The sequence below is a fragment of the Bufo bufo genome, chromosome 8 (assembly GCF_905171765.1).
Source record: "Bufo bufo chromosome 8, aBufBuf1.1, whole genome shotgun sequence".
Classification (NCBI taxonomy): Eukaryota; Metazoa; Chordata; class Amphibia; order Anura; family Bufonidae; genus Bufo; species Bufo bufo.
In genome coordinates, this window is record NC_053396.1 from 137,920,136 (window position 1) to 137,943,809 (window position 23,674).

The window sequence follows — 23,674 nt, forward strand, 5'->3', positions numbered from 1 at the left end:
CATAGCAAAAATCCCTCTGCAATCCTGTGCTGGGCATCTGGGCATGGGAACATGTGAGCTCTTTATAGCACCACTATTTATAGCTGACCCATGTGTGGGAGGTAAGTGTGACCGGTATGTGCCCTCCAGCAGCCGGCCGGTACCTGCACACACGTGCCCCCCTATAATGAAGGTCCCCCCCCCAGTGTCAGTGCGGCACTCGCTCCCCTCAGCGTACGGCTCATTGGTTTCTGTCAGGTCCATTGCGCTGCAGCCTATCAGCCCTCTGTCAGCGCTGGGCGGGGACTGAGAGCTCCCCCTCCCGCCGCCGGAGAGAATCACCGCCGCTCAGTGTCTGCCCTGCGGCCGCAGCTGCGTCTCCCCCTGTCTGCTGCGCCCCACTCTGCGGCCTCTCCTCCTCACTACTGTCCCATAGGAGCTCAATCAGGATGGCGCCGTTCGGAGTCAGGCTGGTGCTGTCCCTGGCGGTGGTGGCTCTGGCGTGGAGGGGTAAGTGGCACTGCTTGTCTGTGGCCCCTGTGTGCAGGTGCTGTCTGCAGCCCTCCTGTGATGGGGCCGGGTGTTCCCTCGGGTCTGCAGGGAGCCTATTGTGTCTTCAGCAGATCTTCTAGAGGGGCCCCATCTTCTTCCAGAGCTAAGTATAGGGCAGCATGTGTACTGCAGATGGGTTTTATATGGGAGAATATGCTGTATTCTTATACAGAGGCTTTATCAGGTACTATGTAGTATATTGTAAAGAGGTGCACATAGGGATGCTATCTATCTATCTATCTATCTATCTATCTATCTAGTCACTGGTGGGGGTGCGCCTATATCCCCTGTCACTGGTGGGGGTGCGCCTATATCCCCTGTCACTGGTGGGGGTGCGCCTATATCCCCTGTCACTGGTGGGGGTGCGCCTATATCCCCTGTCACTGGTGGGGGTGCGCCTATATCTCCTGTCACTGGTGGGGGTGCGCCTATATCCCCTGTCACTGGTGGGGGTGCGCCTATATCTCCTGTCACTGGTGGGGGTGCGCCTATATCTCCTGTCACTGGTGGGGGTGCGCCTATATCTCCTGTCACTGGTGGGGGTGCGCCTATATCTCCTGTCACTGGTGGGGGTGCGCCTATATCTCCTGTCACTGGTGGGGGTGCGCCTATATCTCCTGTCACTGGTGGGGGTGCGCCTATATCTCCTGTCACTGGTGGGGGTGCGCCTATATCCCCTGTCACTGGTGGAGGTGCGCCTATATCTCCTGTCACTGGTGGGGGTGCGCCTATATCTCCTGTCACTGGTGGGGGTGCGCCTATATCTCCTGTCACTGGTGGGGGTGCGCCTATATCCCCTGTCACTGGTGGGGGTGCGCCTATATCTCCTGTCACTGGTGGGGGTGCGCCTATATCCCCTGTCACTGGTGCGCCTATATCCCCTGTCACTGGTGGGGGTGCGCCTATATCCCCTGTCACTGGTGCGGGTGCGCCTATATCCCCTGTCACTGGTGCGGGTGCGCCTATATCCCCTGTCACTGGTGGGGGTGCGCCTATATCCCCTGTCACTGGTGGGGGTGCGCCTATATCCCCTGTCACTGGTGGGGGTGCGCCTATATCTCCTGTCACTGGTGGGGGTGCGCCTATATCTCCTGTCACTGGTGGGGGTGCGCCTATATCTCCTGTCACTGGTGGGGGTGCGCCTATATCTCCTGTCACTGGTGGGGGTGCGCCTATATCTCCTGTCACTGGTGGGGGTGCGCCTATATCCCCTGTCACTGGTGGAGGTGCGCCTATATCCCCTGTCACTGGTGCAGGTGCGCCTATATCCCCTGTCACTGGTGCGGGTGCGCCTATATCCCCTGTCACTGGTGGAGGTGCGCCTATATCTCCTGTCACTGGTGGGGGTGCGCCTATATCCCCTGTCACTGGTGGAGGTGCGCCTATATCCCCTGTCACTGGTGCGGGTGCGCCTATATCTCCTGTCACTGGTGGGGGTGCGCCTATATCTCCTGTCACTGGTGGGGGTGCGCCTATATCCCCTGTCACTGGTGGAGGTGCGCCTATATCCCCTGTCACTGGTGCGGGTGCGCCTATATCCCCTGTCACTGGTGCGGGTGCGCCTATATCCCCTGTCACTGGTGCGGGTGCGCCTATATCCCCTGTCACTGGTGCGGGTGCGCCTATATCCCCTGTCACTGGTGGAGGTGCGCCTATATCCCCTGTCACTGGTGGGGGTGCGCCTATATCCCCTGTCACTGGTAGGGGTGCGCCTATATCCCCTGTCACTGGTAGGGGTGCGCCTATATCCCCTGTCACTGGTGGAGGTGCGCCTATATCCCCTGTCACTGGTGGGGGTGCGCCTATATCTCCTGTCACTGGTGGGGGTGCGCCTATATCCCCTGTCACTGGTGGGGGTGCGCCTATATCTCCTGTCACTGGTGGGGGTGCGCCTATATCTCCTGTCACTGGTGGGGGTGCGCCTATATCTCCTGTCACTGGTGGGGGTGCGCCTATATCCCCTGTCACTGGTGGAGGTGCGCCTATATCCCCTGTCACTGGTGCGCCTATATCCCCTGTCACTGGTGCGGGTGCGCCTATATCCCCTGTCACTGGTGGAGGTGCGCCTATATCTCCTGTCACTGGTAGGGGTGCGCCTATATCCCCTGCCACTGGTGCGCCTATATCCCCTGCCACTGGTGCGGGTGCGCCTATATCCCCTGTCACTGGTGCGGGTGCGCCTATATCCCCTGTCACTGGTGGGGGTGCGCCTATATCCCCTGTCACTGGTGGGGGTGCGCCTATATCCCCTGTCACTGGTGGGGGTGCGCCTATATCCCCTGTCACTGGTGGGGGTGCGCCTATATCTCCTGTCACTGGTGGGGGTGCGCCTATATCCCCTGTCACTGGTGCGCCTATATCCCCTGTCACTGGTGCGCCTATATCCCCTGTCACTGGTGGGGGTGCGCCTATATCCCCTGTCACTGGTGCGGGTGCGCCTATATCCCCTGTCACTGGTGGGGGTGCGCCTATATCTCCTGTCACTGGTGGGGGTGCGCCTATATCTCCTGTCACTGGTGGGGGTGCGCCTATATCCCCTGTCACTGGTGGGGGTGCGCCTATATCCCCTGTCACTGGTGGGGGTGCGCCTATATCCCCTGTCACTGGTGGGGGTGCGCCTATATCCCCTGTCACTGGTGGGGGTGCGCCTATATCTCCTGTCACTGGTGGGGGTGCGCCTATATCTCCTGTCACTGGTGGGGGTGCGCCTATATCCCCTGTCACTGGTGGGGGTGCGCCTATATCTCCTGTCACTGGTGGGGGTGCGCCTATATCCCCTGTGACAGATATAGTTATAAGGATGTGTATACATTATTTGACATCTTTGACAGGGAGTGCCTGTGCTTTCTGCCCCCTGTGATGGGGGGGGTCCTTGTGTCGTCCGCCCCCTGTGATTGGGGGGGTCCTTGTGTCGTCCGCCCCCTGTGATGGGGGGGGTCCTTGTGTCGTCTGCCCCCTGTGATGGGGGGGGTCCTTGTGTCGTCTGCCCCCTGTGATGGGGGGGGGTCCTTGTGTCGTCTGCCCCCCTGTGATGGTAGAGGAGGGGTGCCCTGTGTCGTCTGCCCCCCTGTGATGGTAGAGGAGGGGTGCCCTGTGTCGTCTGCCCCCCTGTGATGGTAGAGGAGGGGTGCCCTGTGTCGTCTGCCCCCCTGTGATGGTAGAGGAGGGGTGCCCTGTGTCGTCTCCCCCCCCTGTGATGGTAGAGGAGGGGTGCCCTGTGTCGTCTCCCCCCCCTGTGATGGTAGAGGAGGGGTGCCCTGTGTCGTCTGCCCCCCTGTGATGGTAGAGGAGGGGTGCCCTGTGTCGTCTGCCCTCCTGTGATGGTAGAGGAGGGGTGCCCTGTGTCGTCTGCCCCCCAGTGATGGGGGGTGCCCTGCTTTGTCTGTGCCCTGTGTCGTCTGCCCCCCTGTGATGGTAGAGGAGGGGTGCCCTGTGTCGTCTCCCCCCCCCTGTGATGGTAGAGGAGGGGTGCCCTGTGTCGTCTGCCCCCCTGTGATGGTAGAGGAGGGGTGCCCTGTGTCGTCTGCCCCCCTGTGATGGTAGAGGAGGGGTGCCCTGTGTCGTCTCCCCCCCCTGTGATGGTAGAGGAGGGGTGCCCTGTGTCGTCTGCCCCCCTGTGATGGTAGAGGAGGGGTGCCCTGTGTCGTCTGCCCTCCTGTGATGGTAGAGGAGGGGTGCCCTGTGTCGTCTGCCCCCCAGTGATGGGGGGTGCCCTGCTTTGTCTGTGCCCTGTGTCGTCTGCCCCCCTGTGATGGTAGAGGAGGGATGCCCTGTGTCGTCTGCCCCCTGTGATGGTAGAGGAGGAATGCCCTGTGTCGTCTGCCCCCTGTGATGGTAGAGGAGGGGTGCCCTGTGTCGTCTGCCCCCTGTAATGGTAGAGGAGGGATGCCCTGTGTCGTCTGCCCCCTGTGATGGTAGAGGAGGGATGCCCTGTGTCGTCTGCCCCCTGTGATGGTAGAGGAGGGATGCCCTGTGTCGTCTGCCCCCTGTGAAGGTAGAGGAGGGGTGCCCTGTGTCGTCTGTCCCCTGTGAAGGTAGAGGAGGGGTGCCCTGTGTCGTCTGCTCCCTGTAATGGTTCTGTTTTTTGCAGGACGGCCATGTGGTCATATGCACACGGAGTATATTCCATTTTTTTTGTAAACCCATTGAAGTGAATGGATCTTCATAAAAAAAAAAGAAAAAAAAAAAAGAATACGTTTGTGTGCATGAGCCCTAACACTGTTCTCTTACTGTGACTGTCACTATAGTGCGGGTTTCGTGTGTATTCTTCACAGTGTGGCACAACCTCTCTGTATGAAGCGACTAGTCTAGAACAGAGGAGCGCCAGAGGCTGTGGTGCACCTGTGCCGTGGCCCGTTCATGCGTGTACCTCAGTGTGTGTGGCCTGATGTTCCTCAATGGCTTTGTACGAGTTTATCCTAAGCAGAGTTTAATGCTCTTTTTTTATTATTAATATGGATGGAGCAGGATGTGCAGCCACCTCCCAGATGTTCCCAAATCCCTCCAATGTGTCCAGATGGCACTGAAATAGCCGCGGCCCATGCCATTGTCATGCTAAGTGCATTGGCAGCTGGGTGAGCGCTCCTGTGTGCACGGAGTCTGATGCTCTGTGGTTTCATGGAGATAGAGCGCCAATACCACCGCCATGGGGCACATATCACAAAGTGTGTCCTGTTTCAGTCCTATTCACATATTCCTATGTGTAGATTGTAAGCTCACGTGTGTCCGGCTCACCCTTGGACACTGTTTTGGCAGTCTATAATGCTTTTAGTCTTCTCGAATAGATCACGGCAGCTACAGGCGGAATTACGCTGTCATGGCCTCATGGGTCAGCAGTGCGGCTGCGGAATGTAAAGGATGCCCCCCCCCGGTAGAATATAGCCCCTTAAAGGGGTTGTCCCATCTCAGCATTTATGGCAGGTCACTGTGCCATCAACATCAGATAGCTGCTGCAGGTCCCACCTCCGTGACCCGTTTCTATCTGCAGAACTGGTCCCTCAAAGTGAAAGCAGTCGCACCTTCGTGACCCCCCCTCTGTTCACCTCTATGGGAGTCCCAAAATTTGCGAAGTGCAAGCTGGACTATTTCCTGCAGTCCTATAGCGGTGAATGGAGAGGTGGCTGTGCATGCAGCGGTTTTTATCCGGCCGCCGGATCCCATTATGGGCAATAGGGTCTGTCAGTATCCAGGCTACGCCGGATCCGGTAAACTCCGGCAGGTTGTTAAATGGAGGTGTGAGCCTATCCTAACTCATAGGCCCCTTGCAGACGAGCGTGTCCGGATGCGTTGCGTCTGCGATCAGAGAAAACCACGCGAGTAGGTACGCAATTGCAGTCAGTTATGACTGCGATTGCGTTCCGATGTTCAGTTTTTATCGCGCGGGTGCAATGCGTTTTGCAGGCGCGTGATAAAAAACTGACTGTGGTAGCCGGACCTGAACCCAGACTTCTTCACAGAAGTTCGGGTTTGGGTTCGGTGTTCTGTAGATTTTATTATTTTCCCTTTATAACATGGTTATAAAGGAAAATAATAGCATTCTTAATACAGAATGCTTACTAAAATGTAGATTGAGGGGTTAAAAAATAAAAATAAATTAACTTACCTGTTCCAATTGATCACGCAGCCGGAATCCTCTTCTTCCTTCTTCTTTCAGGACCTGCAAAAGGACCTTAGGTGACATCATCACGCTCACCACGTGGTGAGCACGGTGACGTCAGCGCAGGTCCTGCTGAATGAAGATCTTCTATCTTCATTCAGCAGGACCTGCACTGATGTCACCGCACTCACCACATGGTGAGCGTGATGATGTCACCGAAGGTCCTTTTCCAACCAGGTCCTGCAAGAAGAAGAAGAAGAAGAAAGAAGACGAGCCCGACGTGCGATCAAGTGGATAAAGTGAGTTACATTTTATTTATTTTTTTAACCCCACAATGGACCTTTTACTTCGCATTCTGAAATAAAGAATGCTATTATTTTCCATTATAACCATGTTAAAATGGAAAATAATATAGTAAATGGGGTCCGGGGTCTAATCCCTCATCTCCTTAGCAACCATGCGTGAAAATCGCATTGCATCCACACTTGCTTGCGGATGCTTGGGATTTTCACGCACCCCTATTCATTTCTGTGGGGCCTGCGTTGCGTGAGAAAACGCAGAAAACACAGAACAGGAGCAGATCTTTCCCTTGTACCTTATGTCTGTGGAGGCCCCAATCCTGGTTTTGGCTCACAATCACTGATGGAAATCACTGACCGAACACTGACGTGTGAATGAGGCCTTAGGGGTACGTGTTTACATATAGGTTTTCTGCATGGATTTTTTGTGTGGATTTCTCTGCATTTTTGCACCAGAATCCGCATACGTTACTTGCAAATTTTGTTGCAGCTTTGCCTCTGACTTCACCCTTTGCAGTGTAAAAGATGAAATCCGCACAAAAAACTAAGGCCTCATGCACACGACAGTTGTTTTTCTCGGCCTCCGTTCCGTTTTTTTTGCGTATAGGATGGTGACCCATTCATTTCAATGGGTCAGCGAAAAAATGCTGATAGTTCATCCGTTTGTGTTCCACGTCCGTTGTCCGTATTTCCCTTCAGCAAAAAAAATAGTGCATGTCCTACTTTTTTCACATTTGCGGACAAGGATAGGCATTTATTACAAGGGATCTGTGGAAAAAAACTGATCCTCCAAAAAAAAAACGGATGCCGCATCAGTTTTTTTTTGCGGACGCAAAAAACAACTGTCGTGTGCATGAGGCCTAAGGCCTCTTTCACACGACCATATGGCTTTTTCAGTGTTTTGCGGTCCGTTTTTCAATTTTTTTGTTTGTTTCTATTCCGTTTTTCTGTTCCGTTTTTCCGTATGGCAGTATACAGTAATTGCATAGAAAAAAATTTCAGTAGATGGTTCCGCAAAAACGGAAGGGATATGGAAGACATACGAATGCATTTCCGTATGTGTTCCGTTTTTTTTGCTTACGCGGGTTTTCTGATCTTGCAGTGCGGATCATGGACCCCATTCAAGTAAATGGGTCCGCGCCCACAGACGGCGGTGCAGCACGGGCACGACCGGCACATGGTCATGTGCATGAGGTCCTACTTGTGGCCAGTTTAAGATGTAAGTGTCTGGAGCAGGCTGGTCAGTATCTGGCTGATCCTGACGGGTGACACACACGGCTACACGGGCCTTGTGACATTTGGCTATTGTTTCCACTTATGGAGAAATCTGTTGCATCAACATTTGCTTTGTTCTCTACAAACAAGGTAGCTAATCCTCAGTGACTGAATAGCATTGGGATTATGTAGTAACCGCATCAAACCGTTTATCTGCGGCTGTGGTTTCAGATCTGGGCTTGTGGAATTATGTTATTAAGATGAGATCTCTATAATCCGCAGCGTTCATTGCATTTCCGTACATTTATTATATTACCTTTTCCATTGTAGACAGTATTTTGGCCCATATGTATCAAAAGTGGAATCTGTTTGAAATCACAATTTTGGCGGGCGATCGTCCTCTCGTAGGGCGTGCAGGGTTTTTTGGGTTCCCTTTACACAGGCCGAGAATCCCAAAGATAATCGCTAACGAGTGTTCATAGGAGCTCTCGTTAGCCATTTTCTGGCGGTGTAAATGTGCTGGCGATTACCCGATGGACGAGTGAAACACCCGTTCATCGGTTAATTCAATAGTTTATGCATACCCAAAAATTATCGTTTACTGGCCGCAGATTGTGCTGTGTAATCGCGCTCTTCTGCCGGCAAACAACTAGTCAGTATAGGGACGAACAATGGCATTTACAATCGCTCCTCCCTAGGGTTGTAGCGGGTATCGAATTATCAATACCCAATCAATACTTTTGTACCGGTATCATTTCGATACTGGGATCTAGCATTTACCGATACTAGGCTGCGCTACTGCACAGCCTAGTATCAGAGAACATGGCGCACGCTGCTCTCAGCGCGCACCATGTTCTCCTCAGCAGCACAGGGGACAAGGAGTCTCTCCCTCCCTCCCCCCCCTGTGCCACTGCTGCCGCCGCCAATAAGAAGGAAGGAGGGGGGGGCTGTGGCCACTGCGCCACCAATGAAGATAAGTAACCTTTTAATACAAATACAGGAGGCGGGTGCCGGCGGCAGAATCACGTATCCGGCACCCGACTTCTATTACAGGGCGCTGCGGTCCGCGGCAGTTAACCCCTCAGTGTTTGGTCAGTGATTTCCATCAGTGATTGTGAGCCAAAACCAGGTGCGGGTCTAAACACAGAACAGGTGCAGATCTTTCCCTTATACCTTATGTCTGTGGAGGCTCCAATCCTGAGGGAAAACACTGACCGAACACTGATGTGTGAATGAGGCATAAAAAAAAGCTCATCCGGTCAGTTTATGAGGAAAATTTGCAAAATATCATTAAAGTGTGAACTTACTCCTAAAGTGGGAGTCTAGGGCCTGAAGCAGCAGAATTTCACTGGTAGTTTTTTCCATGTCGGACACAGGATCCCACTCTGGTGCCACAACGTACCGTTCTGTAGCAGGGAATGTGGTTTTGTGACAAACTATATTTTCTGTTGCACAGATTAGTTTTTAGTTCTGCAGATGTGCTAAAAAAAAGGATTTACAGTGCAGGGAAATATTATTTAAGGTGTAGGGAAAGGATAGGGAGGATTCATGCCACAGTATTGAAGCAGAACAGGGTTCAGTAGGGGAGTTTACAGCCTGGGTAAGGGTTCTTTCACACTTGCGGCAGGACGGATCCGACATGCTGTTCACCATGTCGGATCCGTCCTGCCGCTATTTCGCCGTGCCGCCGGACCGCCGCTCCGTCCCCATTGACGTTCCTTCTCCCTGGCCTTAGCACTGTCCCCCAAAGCGCAGAGCGTCACAGCCTGGGAGAAAAAAAAACCTCCCCTTCTCCCTGGTTGTGACACTCTGCGCTTTGATTGGACAGTGCTAAGGCCAGGGAGAAGGAACGCCCATTGAGAAAAAGGGCAGTCTCCTCCCCATTGCTCTGATGCCAGCAATTGGCATACAGAGCTGGAGAATATACCGGGGGCCACAGCGGGTGAACGGAGCGGCGCCCAGGGGTAATAGTAAGTGCAGTGAGATCTCTGGGCGCTGCTCTACATATCATGATTGTTAGTTTACAATGTTTGCACCCATGAAAGGTCCCCTATTATCATTGTTGGCGCAGTGCGCCCGTCCCTCCTCCACCCCCTCTTCTTATTGGCAGCAGCACGGCACAGGGGGGATGGAGAGAGCAACTCCTTCTCCCCTGTGCTGCTGAAGGAACATCAGCGCGCTCATGTTCTCTGATGCTAGGCTGCGCAGTAGGGCAGCCTAGTATCGTATCGATCCCTACATATCCTGATAGTTAGTTTACAATGTTTGGACCCATGAAAGGTCCTCTTTAATACAGGAGGCAGGTGCCGGCACCCTGCCTCTGATAGGGAGCTGCGATCAGCGGCAGTTAACCCCACCTGAGGGGTTAACTGCCGCTGATCTGCTGCCGGCACCCACCTACTGTATTAAAGGTTAATTATCATTGGTGGCGCAGTGTGCCCGTCCCCCCTCCCCAGTATCAAAATCATTGGTGGCGCAGTGTGCCCCCCCACCAGAAAAAAATGAAAATTGGTGGTGCAGTGCGCCCCCCCAGTATTAATCATTGGTGGCTGTGGACACAGGGTCCCCTCCTCTTCATTAGTGGCAGTTCTGATCGGAGCCCCAGTAGTGTAATCCAGGGGCTCCGATCGGTTACCATAGCAGCCAGGATGCTACTGAAGCCTGCCATGGTAACCTCCCTGCTGCTGTGTGCACAGGGCAGCAGGGAGAGTGTGAGATCCTATTCACCATAATAGGGCTCTATTAGGGTGAATAGGACAAGGGATTAAAAGATCCCAGGTTCTAGCCCCTAAGGGGGGAAATAGTTATTAAATAAAAAGTAAAAATTTTAAGTTTTTAAAAAAACACACCAAAATATTAAGTATAAATTACCCCCTTTCCCAATTTTGCATATAAATAATAAAGAAATAAACATATCACATATGGCCACGTCCAAAAAGTCCAAACTATTAAAATGTAAAAAAAATCTGCTATGCGTTGAACGCCGGAACAGAAAAAAAATAACTAAAAACTTTTTAAATGCGGAATGCACGTGGCTTTTTTGGTGTTTTATTTTCCGCGTGGAATCTAATGGTATTGAGTATCGCAATACTTTTTTTATGGTATTGAAATCGAATCAAAATTTTGGTATCGCAACAACAATACTTAAGACTGATATGACCCCAGCGTGCTTGGTTCAGGAAACATGGTTGATGTGATGGCCGCTTTTTCCAGACTGGACACTGCTTCTCTGGCCCGAACTCGCAGCATCATCATTACTTATGCTGTGAGTTCCTTCCTGGCTGTAGGTCTGCCGTCCGGTACTCATAGCATTATGGGAGTACAGTACAATAGACTTGCGCTTAAAGGGGTTTCCCTATGAACACAACTTAACCCCCATTCAACGGGATAGGCGATAAGCGTCTGATCGGTTGGGGTCTGACTTCTAGGGCCCTGACCACTCACTGTAATGGGGGCCTATGCTCCCCTGTTTGAATGGAGCGCAGACCAGCCTTCAGACGGTGGACACTGCCCCTATTCTGGTGACTGGTGGGGGCCCCAGTGGTCGGACTGCCGCTGATCAGGCACTTATTCCTTTATCCTCAGGACAGTCCCTTTAAGTCATTATGATGCTGTGAGTTCAGGTCAGAGGAGCAATATTTGGTCTGGGAAATGCAGCCGCCATACGTAGCATGTTTCCCAGTCCTATCACGCTGTCGTGAAATTAACCATTGGCCCGGGGGTCACACGTGACTGATTAGCTGTGGATTTGCTGTTGTGGATTTTCGGATGGCAAACCCGCAGCGTTGTACAGTAGCAGCTAAGAGAATAAGACTTTCTGAATTCTCATCCACATGCTGCGGTATTGCATATTTGAAACACGGAGCATGTCAATTTATCCAGCGGATTTGACCCTTCACAGTGAAGAGGGTGAAATCCGCTGGCTTTTCTTCAGCAAAAACTGCTTATAATGTGCGCAGCTTTGTTGCTTTTTTATTTCTTTACTGCGGAAGCAACAAAAACGGCAACGGATTTTTCTGCTGCCTTTTCAGTCACTTGTGAACCCACCCTTTAGCAGGGTTTCCACATTGCGGCCACGGATGGTTGTTTGCTATCTGACTGAGAACTGGCATCTTGACACCACATCAAGTACAGGTGCGGCCTGGCATTTAGCGGTAACCCGCAGCTCTGCCGTTAGTGTGCCAGCACTATAAGGTTGGGTTCACAGGTAGCAGTCGTGTGTCCAGCGGCCACCTATCTCAACTGCATACATTTTACCATGAATTGCTGTGTTTTTACGATGCCTTTATTAGCTGCGTGATTTTCACACTTGCGCTGTTGTTTTCCGGTATTGAAAAAAAAGCGTTTCCGTTTAGTCCTCTTCCATTCCGGCAGCATTCTGTTTTGTGACCGATGCAAGCTGCGATTTTGTGTCTGGTCATTGAGTCTAAAAAAACTGATCCATCACCGATTGACTTTCGATTATTTTTTATTTTTTTTCCATTTTGATTTCATACAACTGCATCCTAATAGAACGGATGCCTCCTGATGTGTAAAATAAAAACGGGTCCGTTTAATTCCGGTATTGAGATCCGCCAGAGGAATTAACAATGCAAGTGTGAAAGTAGCCCTAGACATGTTTCACATCTCAAAACTGATTTTACTGCGCAGTAACTGGCCATGTTGCCCACTATGTGTGAACCCGGCCTAAGGAATGACTTTTACAAATGCCACCAGTACAGACCCGCTGAGCAGGCAGCCCTTCTGATAGCTCCGGCTGGCAGCGCGTGCGAGTAGATTTCTGCTTAACTGAGAGAATCAAGTTATTTTAGCTGTCAACCTCAGGCAAGATGTTATTCAGTGCGAGACCAAACATCCGGTTAATAGATTCTCCTGCTGCCGCGATAACCAGTCCGCCCGTTCCGGGGAATACATCACGTCTCTTGTAATCGCTGGTGATAGCGGATATCTTTTTCACGTACTTGTAGATTAATATAAATTAGGGATCGACCGATATTGTTATTTTTAGAGCCGATACCGATAATCTGTGAACTTTTAGGCCGATAGCTGATATTTTATATCTCATAATAAATATATATATATTCAGAAAAATGAGCGGCACTCCAGAAATAAAAGCAGTGAACCCTTTATTCCACCAGGGAAACCAGTCTATTCCCTTTGGGACGTGCACCCGCCTTCTCTCATTGGAGCCAGTGCCGCCATTTTTCACTATAGTCACTGAGGTGGTGGAAATTAGCATTTGGCACTAGTATATTATAAATGTAAATTATAAATTAATAAAACCCTTAGTTGGTAGTAAATTTATAATTTACATTTATAATTTACCAGTGCTAAATGCCAATTTCCACACCATGCCCCCCTCCTCACTAACTTTAATAACCTCAGATCAGACCTTTATTAACCCCTATCAGACCTCAGATCAGACCTTTATTAACCCCTATCAGACCTCAGATGAATAAAATAAACTCCTCACCTCTTCTGCGCCGCGGCTGCTCTTCATCTCCGGGTCCGGCGTCTCGCTCCCCTGTGTTCTCTGGCCCGCGCTGCACTGTCACCTGACAGCGTGTAGCATCAGGTCCTAGTGCGCGCACTACGTCCTGACTCTGTACGGGGTCAGGACAGTGCAGCGCGGGCCCCATCAATGAAGACTAGGGAGGGTGAGTATCGGAAGCGCTTGCTGTGCTTCTTCCCCGCTTCCGACACCCTATGCATACTAGTGCGCGCTTCCATAATGGAAGCACTCACTAGTATTCGCTTTATACGCATTATCGGTATATCGGCAAGGTTAAATGCTGATACCGATAATGTGCATAATGCTGAATATCGGCCGATAATATCGGTACTTCCGATAATCGGTCGATCCCTAATCTAAATCATAGTTTTTGATTTGTAGATCCAAGGAGCGAGGACTTATGGTGTCCTGAGTAGTATTCTGGTCACTGCCCTTGCCTTTGGCAAGGCTAGCAGTTAAAAAATGTATTCTCAGTGTATATGTTTAAGGCCTCTTGCACACTGTGTGCGCCCCGTGGCCGTGCTGCGGCCCGCAAATTGTGGGCAACAATGCACGAACACTTACCGTGGGGCAGCCGCAGCGGATCGCGGACCCATTCACTTTAATGGGTCCGCGATCCGGCCGTTCCACAAAAAGATAGGACATGTTCCGTAGTGGTTCCGTTCCGTGCTTCTGTTCCGTACCATTCTGCATCTCCGGATTTGCAGACCCATTGAAGTGAATGGGTCCGCATCCGTCTGCATTACGGATCACGGATGCGGACCCATTCACTTCAATGGTGCCTATAGCAGCGCCGCGGCCTTCTCACTGTTTACCGCTGGCCCAGTGACGTCACGACTAGTATCAACTAGCGTGGGCGGGGCTAAGCTCTGTTCACTTGAATGGAGCTTAGCCCCGCCCACGCTAGTTGATACTAGTCGTGATGTCACTGGGCCAGCGGTAAACAGTGAGAAGTCCGCGGCGCTGCTATAGGCACCATTGAAGTGAATGGGTCCGCATCCGTGATCCGTACGGAACATGCTGGAGTGCCGCTGCCTTCTCAAACAGCTGATCGGCGGGGGTCCCGGGTGTCGGACCCCGCCGATCAGATGCTGATGATCTATCCAGAGGATAGATCATCAGTTAAAACAAACTGCAGAACCCCTTTAAGGACCCGGCCATTTTTAGCAAATCTGACATGTCATTTTATGTGGTAATAACTTTAAAACAATTTTACTTATCCAAGCCATTCTGAGATTGTTTTCTCGTCACATATTGTACTTCATGACACTGGTAAAATTGAGTCAAAAAATTTTCATTTTTATTTATAAAAAAAATTAGCAAATTTAAATTTCTCTACTTTTATAACAGATAGTAATACCTCTAAAAATAGTTATTACTTTACATTCCCCATATGTCTACTTCATGTTTGGATCATTTTGAAAATGACATTTTATTTTTTGGGGACGTTAGAAGTTTATAAGCAAATCTTAAAATTTCCAAACCCCAATTTTTTTTCAGGACCAGTTCAGTTATGAAGTCACTTATTGGGGCTTGCATATTAGGAACCACCCATAAATCACCCCATTTTAGAAACTACACCCCTCAAGCTATTCAAAACTGATTTTACAAACTTTGTTAACCCTTTAGGTGCCCCACGAGAATTAAATGAAAATGGGAATGAAATTTTAAGATGTAATTTTTTTTTGTGCAGATTTTTAATTTTTATCTATTTTTTCTGAAACACATCAATAGTTAATAGTCAAACAAAACTAAAAATCTATTACCCTGCATCAGGAGTTTACAGAAACACCCCACGTGTGCTCAAAAAACTGATGTATGGGCGCACAGCATGCTTCAGAGTGGAAGGAGCACCATAAGGCTTTTGGAGAGCGGATTTAGCTGGAATGGTAATTGGGAGCTATGTCGCATATGAAGACACCCTGAGGTGGCCCTACAGTGGAAACCCCAAAAAGTGACCCCATTCCGAAAACTACACCCCTCAAGGAATATTTCAAGGTGTGTAGTGAGCACTTTGACGCATCAGGCATTTCACAGAATTAGGAAACGCTTGGCTGTGAAAATGAAAAATGGAATTTTTTTCCAGAAAAAGTTGCTTTAGGCTGGGTTCACACGAGCGTGTCCGGATTAGTTCCGGATGCGTCCCGGTGTGTTGCGGCAAACCCGCGCGAGTAGGAATGCAATTGCAGTCAGTTTTGACTGCGATTGCGTTCCGATGTTCAGTTTTTATCGTGCGTGTGCAATGTGTTTTGCACGCGCGTGATAAAAAACCGACTGTGGTACCCAGACCCGAACTTCTTCACAGAAGTTCAGGTTTGGGTTCGGTGTTGTGTAGATGTTATTATTTTCCCTTATAACATGGTTATAAGGGAAAATAATAGCATTCTGAAAACAGAATGCATAGTAAGTGATCAGTTGAGGGTTAAAAAAAATAAAAAAAATTAACTCACCTTCTCCGTTTGTTCGCGTAAGTCCCGGTCTCTTCTTTACTTCTCAAAAGATGAACTATGGGCTAAAGGACCTTTGATGACGTCAGATCACATGCTCCAATCACATGGTCCATCACCGCGGTGATGGACCCTGTGATTGGAGCATGTGATCTGACGTCACCAAAGGTCCTTTAGCCCATAGTTCATCTTTTTAAAGAACTAAAGACCGGGAGAACTACGCGAACAAGAGGAGAAGGTGAGTTAATTTTTTTTATTTTTTAACCCTCAATTGATCACCTACTAAGCATTCTGTATTCAGAATGCTATTATTTTCCCTTATAACCATGTTATAAGGGAAAATAATACAGTGTATAGACAGTCACCTAGCAACCGTGCGTGAAAATCGCACCGCATCCGCACTTGCTTGCGGATGCATGCGATTTTCACGCAACCCCATTCACTTCTATGGGGCCTGCGTTGCGTGAAAAACGCAGAATATAGAGCATGCTGCGATTTTCACGCAACGCATAAGTGATGCGTGAAAATCATCGCTCATCTGAACAGCCCCATTGAAATGAATGGGTCCAGATTCAGTGCGGGTGCAATGCGTTCACCTACCGCATTGCACCCGCGCGGAAATCTCGCCCGTGTGAACGCAGCCTTACACCCACATTTTCACAAGGGGTAACAGGACAAAATGCACCCCACATTGTTCCCCATTTTCCCCCGAATACGCCAACACCCCATATGCACTCAAAAAATTATGTATGGGCACATGGCAGGGATCTAGAGTCAAACAGCTAAATATGGATTTTGCTGACCTGAATTGGCAGACATGTATTTTAGGTGCCATGTCGCATTAAATAAATTCCTGAGGTCCCCAGAAATGAAAAGCCCCAACAAGTGACCCCATTTCGGAAACCGCACCTCTGTACGAACATTTTAAGTGGTAGAATGGGTACTTTTCAGCAAACAGTTGTCTCACAGAAGACAGAAACACTTGTGAAAGCATTTCAAAGCACACTTTTGTGAAAAAAATAAAATAATACTAGCATACTACCCCCAATTTTTTTTTAACAAGTGGTTAAAGGAGAAAATACACCCCGGGATGTGTTTCCCATTTTCTACCCATTCAGGAAACACCCCATATGTGCTTCTAGCCTGCTGTATGGGCGCACAGCAGGCAAACTATAAAATATGAATTTTGATGACAGGCCTGAATTGGCAGACATGGATTTTAGGTGTCATGTCGCATTAAATAAATTTCCTGAGGTCCCCAGAAATGAAAAACCCCAAGAAGTGACCCCATTTTGGAAAGGGCACCCCCATACTAACATTTTAAGGGGTGGAAAGGGCACTTTTGACATAAACAGTTTTCTCACATAAAAAAATATGTAGTGGTTGTTGGAAACTGGATATGCAAGCGAGGTGGACTAAATCAGAGATATAAAGTGAAAATATTACAGGGAGCATAAAGGATGAAATTAAATTAATACTCCATGGATGTGTGGTAGTTTCTGAAACACTACTGCATGCACAGGCCAGGTTTTTCAGGGCAGGTTTCGCAGTGGTAAATTGTGTCTTTCTTTATCCCCCTTTTGGAACACACCCTGCATCTTTTTTGGGTCCTTCCCTTCCTTGCTGTCTGGGGGACTTGACCTTGGAAAATGTTGCCCTGGTACAACACGGGCACCATGACTTTCAGAAGTACTAGGACCCTCCCCGGCCTGGGTTTGAAATATTAGGGCCTTGATTACCACCTCTTGGAACTGAAGGAAAGTTCCTGTGTGGCCTGCAGAATGAAATGGCACGTACGCATTGTACATTGCCATCTGTACAATGTGTACGGACAGCTTTTTGTACCACACTTTCATCTTTCGTGTGGCACTGTAGGGCTTCAGAAGTTGATCTGAAATATCCACCCCCTCCCATGTGCCTGCTGTAGTCCAGGATGCAAACTGGTTTGGGAACAGTGGAAGTGGTACCTCGTACAGTGGCAGGGGAGCTGGCATTAGTGTGAATGGTGGTCAGTCCCTCTTGTCCTTGTGCTTAACCACCAGCATGTTCTCATGGAGGAGAGCCCTACTTTCACCCATTCTCAGTGGTTGCCCTACTAGGGATCTAGGGAGGCCTCTCTGATTTTTACGTACTGTGCCGCAAGCCACAGTACCTCTGGCAGTTAGGGACCTGAATAGGGGTATGCTGGTAAAATAGTTATCCACCTAGAGGTGGTAACCCTTATCCAGCAGTGGGTGCAGGAATCCCATACGATCTTCCCACTAACTCCTAGGATGTGGGGGTATTCTGGGGGTTCTATCCGGGAATCTTTCCCTTCATTAACGTGGAATTTGTGGGTGTATCCAGAGCTACTCTTACAAAGTTTGTATAACTTTATGCCATACCTTGCCCGCTTGCTAGGCAGGTACTGGCGGGATCTAATCCTCCCTTTGAACAGTAATAGGGACTCATCAACACATACATTTCTATCGGGGTTGTACACCTTGCCAAACTTTGTGTTGAAGTGGTCAATGACAGGCCTCTTTGAACAGACGGTCAAATGTCGGGTCATTTTGGGGTGGGCACTGTGCATTGTCGTTGTAGTGTAGGAATTTGCTAATTGACTCAAATCGCTTCCGGGTCATGGTCTGACTGTAAATTGGAGTCTGGTAGAAAATGTCTGAACTCCAATATTGCCTAATGGTTGTTTTTTTTTACAACGCCCATATGCAGCATGAGTCCCCAAAATGTCATCATCTCTGCTGCACTTACTGGGGTCCAACCTAGGGGTCTAGTGTATGGCGAAGTAGGGTTCTGGGATATAAGCTGCTGGACGTATAAATTTGTTTGGGTCACCATCAAATTTATAAAATCTTTTAAGAAAAAGATTTTAAAAAAATAAATTAATTTCTGTGAACCCCGTGCAGTCAATTTGGATTCCAGAGTTTTCCACAAACTCTGGAATTTGGGGCTGATAATCATCATGGGATGGGGTCACTGGGGGCCTGCCTCCCCTGCTACCCTGGGGCGCCTTCTAGAGGGTCCCTCATCAGCGGATGATGATGAGGGGGTAGAGGAAAGTGGCATCCTCTTCTCACTCGCTGGCAGTCTCAGTATCGGAGACCAGTATGGCGTATGCCTCTTTAGCTGAGTATAGTCATTGGGATGGATGGGCCATTTTTATTTTATTGGGTGTGACGTGTGAAATGTGGAAACCTTTTAGTATGAGGGGTGTGTATGTACTGTTTTCATACTTGAAGGGGCTTGTAATAAATCTGAAATTAAATTTAGAAGAAAAGTTGAAAAAAATTATATATATATTTTTTGCACAAAAAAAAGTCTTTGCTGCACAAAAAAAAAGGCTTTTCTGACAAGGGATGGGGGGTGGTTTATGGATCTGGAACAGCTGCAAATGAGAAAAAAATCTGTCCAGCTATTCCAGATGTTCTTCTTTCTTCTATTCAGCAAGAAAGGGGTTAAATCGCAGTGGTGTGCACCACATGTCCCAGCAAGCCACAAGCAGCACAGAAAGGCACAGAACCTCTCTGCATGCAGTCACCAGCTAGAATGGATGCATGCAGGGAAGTTCTGCCTCTTCCTGTGCAGCTATAGCGCTGCCATTGGCTGGAGTGTTGTTCCAGCCAATCGCAGCGCTGGCAGGGGACCCAAAACACTGGTGTCCCCTGCCTCACCTCGGAGGTGACCGGTGCTGACCAGTTCAGCACCTGCCACCTCCTCCTGCCCCTGACCTCCTCCTGCCTCGCCCCGATGCTTCTTACAACTGCCTGCTCTGCGATGTGCCGGTCTCATTGATCGGCCAATCGCAGCGCTTGGAGCTGCAGAGGGGCGGTGCAGCACCATGCTGCCCTTACCCGGCATGGCTGCCTGCGGGTAAGAGCAGGCATGGTGCCGCAACTCACCCTCGATCCTTCCCGAGAGCCCCGCGGACCTCGCGTCGTACATGTACGGCGCAGGTCGTTAAGGGGTTAAAGCCAGACAAGTATTTTAGCAGGATTGGCGCTCTTCCACACATGAATATGGCTCGGACGCATTTTTAAACCCCGCCAGAATAAGCGCTGATCACCTGCAGTTTTTGTGGCTTCTTTCCTGCTGAATTTGGGAGGTTTACCAAGACGGGCGGTCCTGCATGCCAGTCTCCTGTGCGCTGGAGTGAGATTAGGGCTAATTTATGCCTGTTAATAAATGTGGCGCATCTCTGGCCCTCTGTGTGCCAGAAACTCAAATCTACGCCAGTTCGGGGCTGTTGACAAGTTTATGTGCCATCGCCACTTTAAAAACGTGTTGAGAAGCAAAAAAGTGGCATTAAAGCATTCAAGGTGTTTTCCGAGATTTTTTATACCAATGACCTATCCTTAGGAGATCAGTACCTGATCGGTGGGGGGCTGACACTCGGGACCCCACTGATCAGCTTGGTATCACAGCTCAGCCCCATTCACTTCTGTGAGCCTGAGCTGTGCCTAGGCCACGTAACAGATGAACGTGACATCACTGGCCTAGGAACAGCTAAGAGAAGGCCGCAGCGCCGCTGGGAGCGCCACATTTTTTTTTAAAGTAGCAAAAAAAGACAAAAAAAGTAATCTAATGAACAAAAACATTTGAACACTTGTGTGTCTTGCAATAGATAATTCCCATAGACCTTCAGCTAAAATCTGGAGCTGGTTTATCACAAAAGAACGCTGGTACAAAAAATTAAATAAACTGAGCAAATAATGCAGAAGAATGTCAGAAAAAAAACACTTGTATGAAAACTGTTAAAAGTATTAAATTGATTGTCCAGGATTAAAAATGTTTTTTTTTTCTGGTATTGGGTTATGTTCCTGGTATTGCAGCTTGTGCCACAGTCATTTGAGACAAATGATGGTTAGGAGTGGCACGATTTCTGGGTAAAAAACCTCATTTTCTAATACTTGACAACCCATTTAATTACATTATTTTTAGGCTACTTTCACACTGGCGTTTTGGCTTTCCGTTTGTGAGATCCGTTCAGGGCTCTCACAAGCGGTCGAAAACGGATCAGTTTTGGCCTAATGCATTCTGAACGGAAAAGGATCCGCTCAGAATGCATCAGTTTGCCTCCGTTCCGTCTCCATTCCGCTTTGGAGGCGGACCGTTTTGGTGTCCGTCTGATGAAACTGAGCCAAACTGATCCGTTTTCTCTGGCACAATAGAAAACTGATCCGTCCTCCATTGACTTTCAATGGTGTTCAAGACGGATCCGTCTTGGCTATGTTAAAGATAATACAAACGGATCCGTTCTGAACGGATGCAGACGGTTGTAAACTGAATAGTCTGTGCAGATCCATGACGGATCCGCACCAAACGCGAGTGTGAAAGTAGCCTAAGGGATTATTTGGCTGGGAGGAATAAATAAAAAAAAAGGGTCAGAATTATAGATGAGGAGATCAATTCTAATGAATTGAATTAGTTAAAAATCACCCTTGCGGAGCACGGCGGGGCTGGCCCGCGGCTCAGGAGGCTTCTCCCTCCCATCAGGTCGCAGCAGTAGATCTCTGCACCAGGCGAGAAGTCTCTTGAGCAGTAGACCCAGCCCCTCGGTGCTCCAAAACAAATGTAATATGTTAGATTGATTAGATATGATGATAGATATGATTCGCTCATCTCTAGATAGAATGATCCCCTGCTGCTCCTGTTCAGCCGCTTACAGGTCCCTCACTAGTCTCTACTACTTGGGTTCTCTTGGCATAAAAATGTGACTGCTCAGCCAATCACTGGGCACATGGTGACCGGTCTCAACCAGTGATTGGCTACATTAGCCATTTCCTGTGTGTCAGGAGGGACCTGGAAGCAGAGACCAGTGGAGGAACCGGGAAGTTTCAGAACAGGAGCGTTGTGGGATCGGTAAGTGAATATTAGTGTTTTTTTGTTTTTTAACTTATAATAGGATTGTATAAAGGATTCTATAGAAGGAACAATTCAGTGAATTTTCTTTTAATTTGACATCTGATACTCCAGAAAGTCAGCATTTTTCTTCAGCACAGAGGTGCAATATAATGTGGAATTTCGCAAGAAAAAGATGGCGACTGAGCACAGTCGAGCAATTAGGAGTTCATCTGATTTAGGCGATTTCGGATTAGGGAGCATGAGGAGTTTTGGTCATGCACCTTTTTCAGTTCTGTACAGCTGCAGTCCAGAGTAGTGGACAGAAGTTGCATGAAAATGTCATTTCTGTATAATATTAAAATAGGTTATTTATCTTTACACAGTATTACGTTTTATATACTTTTCTATGACTCTTTGATATTTCACAGTATTTGATAAGCTGCCATCTATTCAGTCTCATTGATGCTGAATTAAAGGAATATAAATTGCCTGTAATTCTACTGGCAGTTCCGTGGGAAGGAGTATGAAGCTATAATATACAGTAATTGTATATGACAGCCATAATCAATGATTGATAGAACTACTTACCCAGGAATAATAAGACGATTGATGTGTGTGCAGTTTCAACATTAGGAAATAGTTTCTCAATCGGCCCATGTATTAGATCACTACCTATAGTTCTGGCACAGGGTCAGAAATGTATACACTGTTATTGGCTGTTGGGCCCCTTTCACACGAGCGAGTTTTCCACGCGGGTGCATTGCGTGACGTGAACGCATAGCACCCGCACTGAATCCTGACCCGTTCATTTCAATGGGTCTGTGTACATGAGTGTTTTTTTCCACGCATCACTTCTGCGTTGCGTGAAAAACGCAGCATGTTCTATATTCTGCGTTTTTCACGCAGCCCTTGCCCCATAGAAATGAATGGGGATTCAGTGAAAAACGCATTGTATCTGCAAGCAAGTGCGGATGCAATGCGTTTTTCACTGATGGTTGCTAAGAGATGTTGTTTGTAAACCTTCAGTTTATCATGCGCGTTAAAAACGCATCAAAACGCATTGCACTCGTGCGGAAAAAAATGAACGCAATCGCAGACAAAACTGACTGAACTGCGAGTTTCACTGAACGCATCCGGAGCCAATCCGTCATGCTCGTGTGAAAGGGTTAATTACTCTTCCCGGTAATTGGATTTTCCAATAGCCTCCCCAACGGCACTCAACAGGAGGGTGTCCTCGACCCAGGACAGGAAACAACACAGAAGCTTGAAGCATAAAAGGCCTCCTCTCCTTACCCAAGTCAGTAAATAACAGAGTACACGGTAGAGATGCCAAACAAAAAAAGATTTATATATTAATTCATATACAAACCACAAGACACTCAGAAAACATTGCATAAGGGAGGGAAATCCCAGTGCCGTTGGGGAGGCTATTGGAAATCCAATTACCGGTAAGAGTAATTAACCCTTTTCCCGGCGCCTCCCCAACGGCACTCAACAGGAGGATTATCAGAGAAATAAATCTAGGGAGGGGGACCACTGCAGAAAGGATTCTGCGTCCAAAAGAGAGGTCCTGGTTATGGACCACATCCAATTTTTAATGTTTGAAGAAAGTCATCAGATTTGCCCTTGCTGCTGCTCTACAGATCTGTTCGATAGAGACGGACGCAGATTCGGCCCAAGAAGCTGACACAGCTCTTGTTGAATGGGCTTTAAAGCCTGCTGGAGGTTCTTGATTCTGCTGAGTATAACATAAGGATATAGTGTCCTTGATCCATCTGGCAATTGAGGCTTTGCTGGCTGCTTTACCTTTATTAGGTCCCTGGTACTGGACAAGGAGATGGTCTGAATTCCTGAATTTATCAGAACACTTTAGGTAGGCCAGAACGCATCGTCTTACATCTAAGTTATGAAACTTTTGCTCTTGATCAGATGAAGGCTTGGTACAAAATGATGGTAAGGTAATTTCTAGGTTACAGTGGAAACTGGATATCACCTTCGGAAGAAAGAACGGGCAGTGCTTCAGTATGATGCGATCGTCAAGAATCTGCTGATAAGGAGAACGGCAGGAGAAAGCCTAGATTTCCCCAATTCTTTTGGCTGTAGTTATTGCCAGAAGGAAGGTAGTCTTCAGAGTCAGGAGCTTCAGGGAGATTTTTTCAATGGGCTCGAAAGGAGGATTCATCAAGACCGAGAGGACTAAATTTCAGTCCCAAGGAGGGACAGAAGAACGGAT

General features: G+C 48.7%; 1 protein-coding gene across 2 annotated transcripts in view; it reads left to right on the forward strand.

Annotated features, from left to right (window-relative positions):
- Positions 1-316: 316 nt before the first annotated feature.
- The window catches only part of CD99L2 (CD99 molecule like 2), a 111,309-nt gene continuing 87,951 nt past the window's right edge, over positions 317-23,674 (forward strand). For both annotated transcript variants that reach the window (XM_040405789.1, XM_040405790.1), the window contains exon 1: positions 317-489. In XM_040405789.1, coding sequence (XP_040261723.1) covers positions 429-489 — 61 coding nt within the window. In that variant the 5' untranslated portion in view covers positions 317-428. The remainder of the gene's footprint in view (positions 490-23,674) is intronic.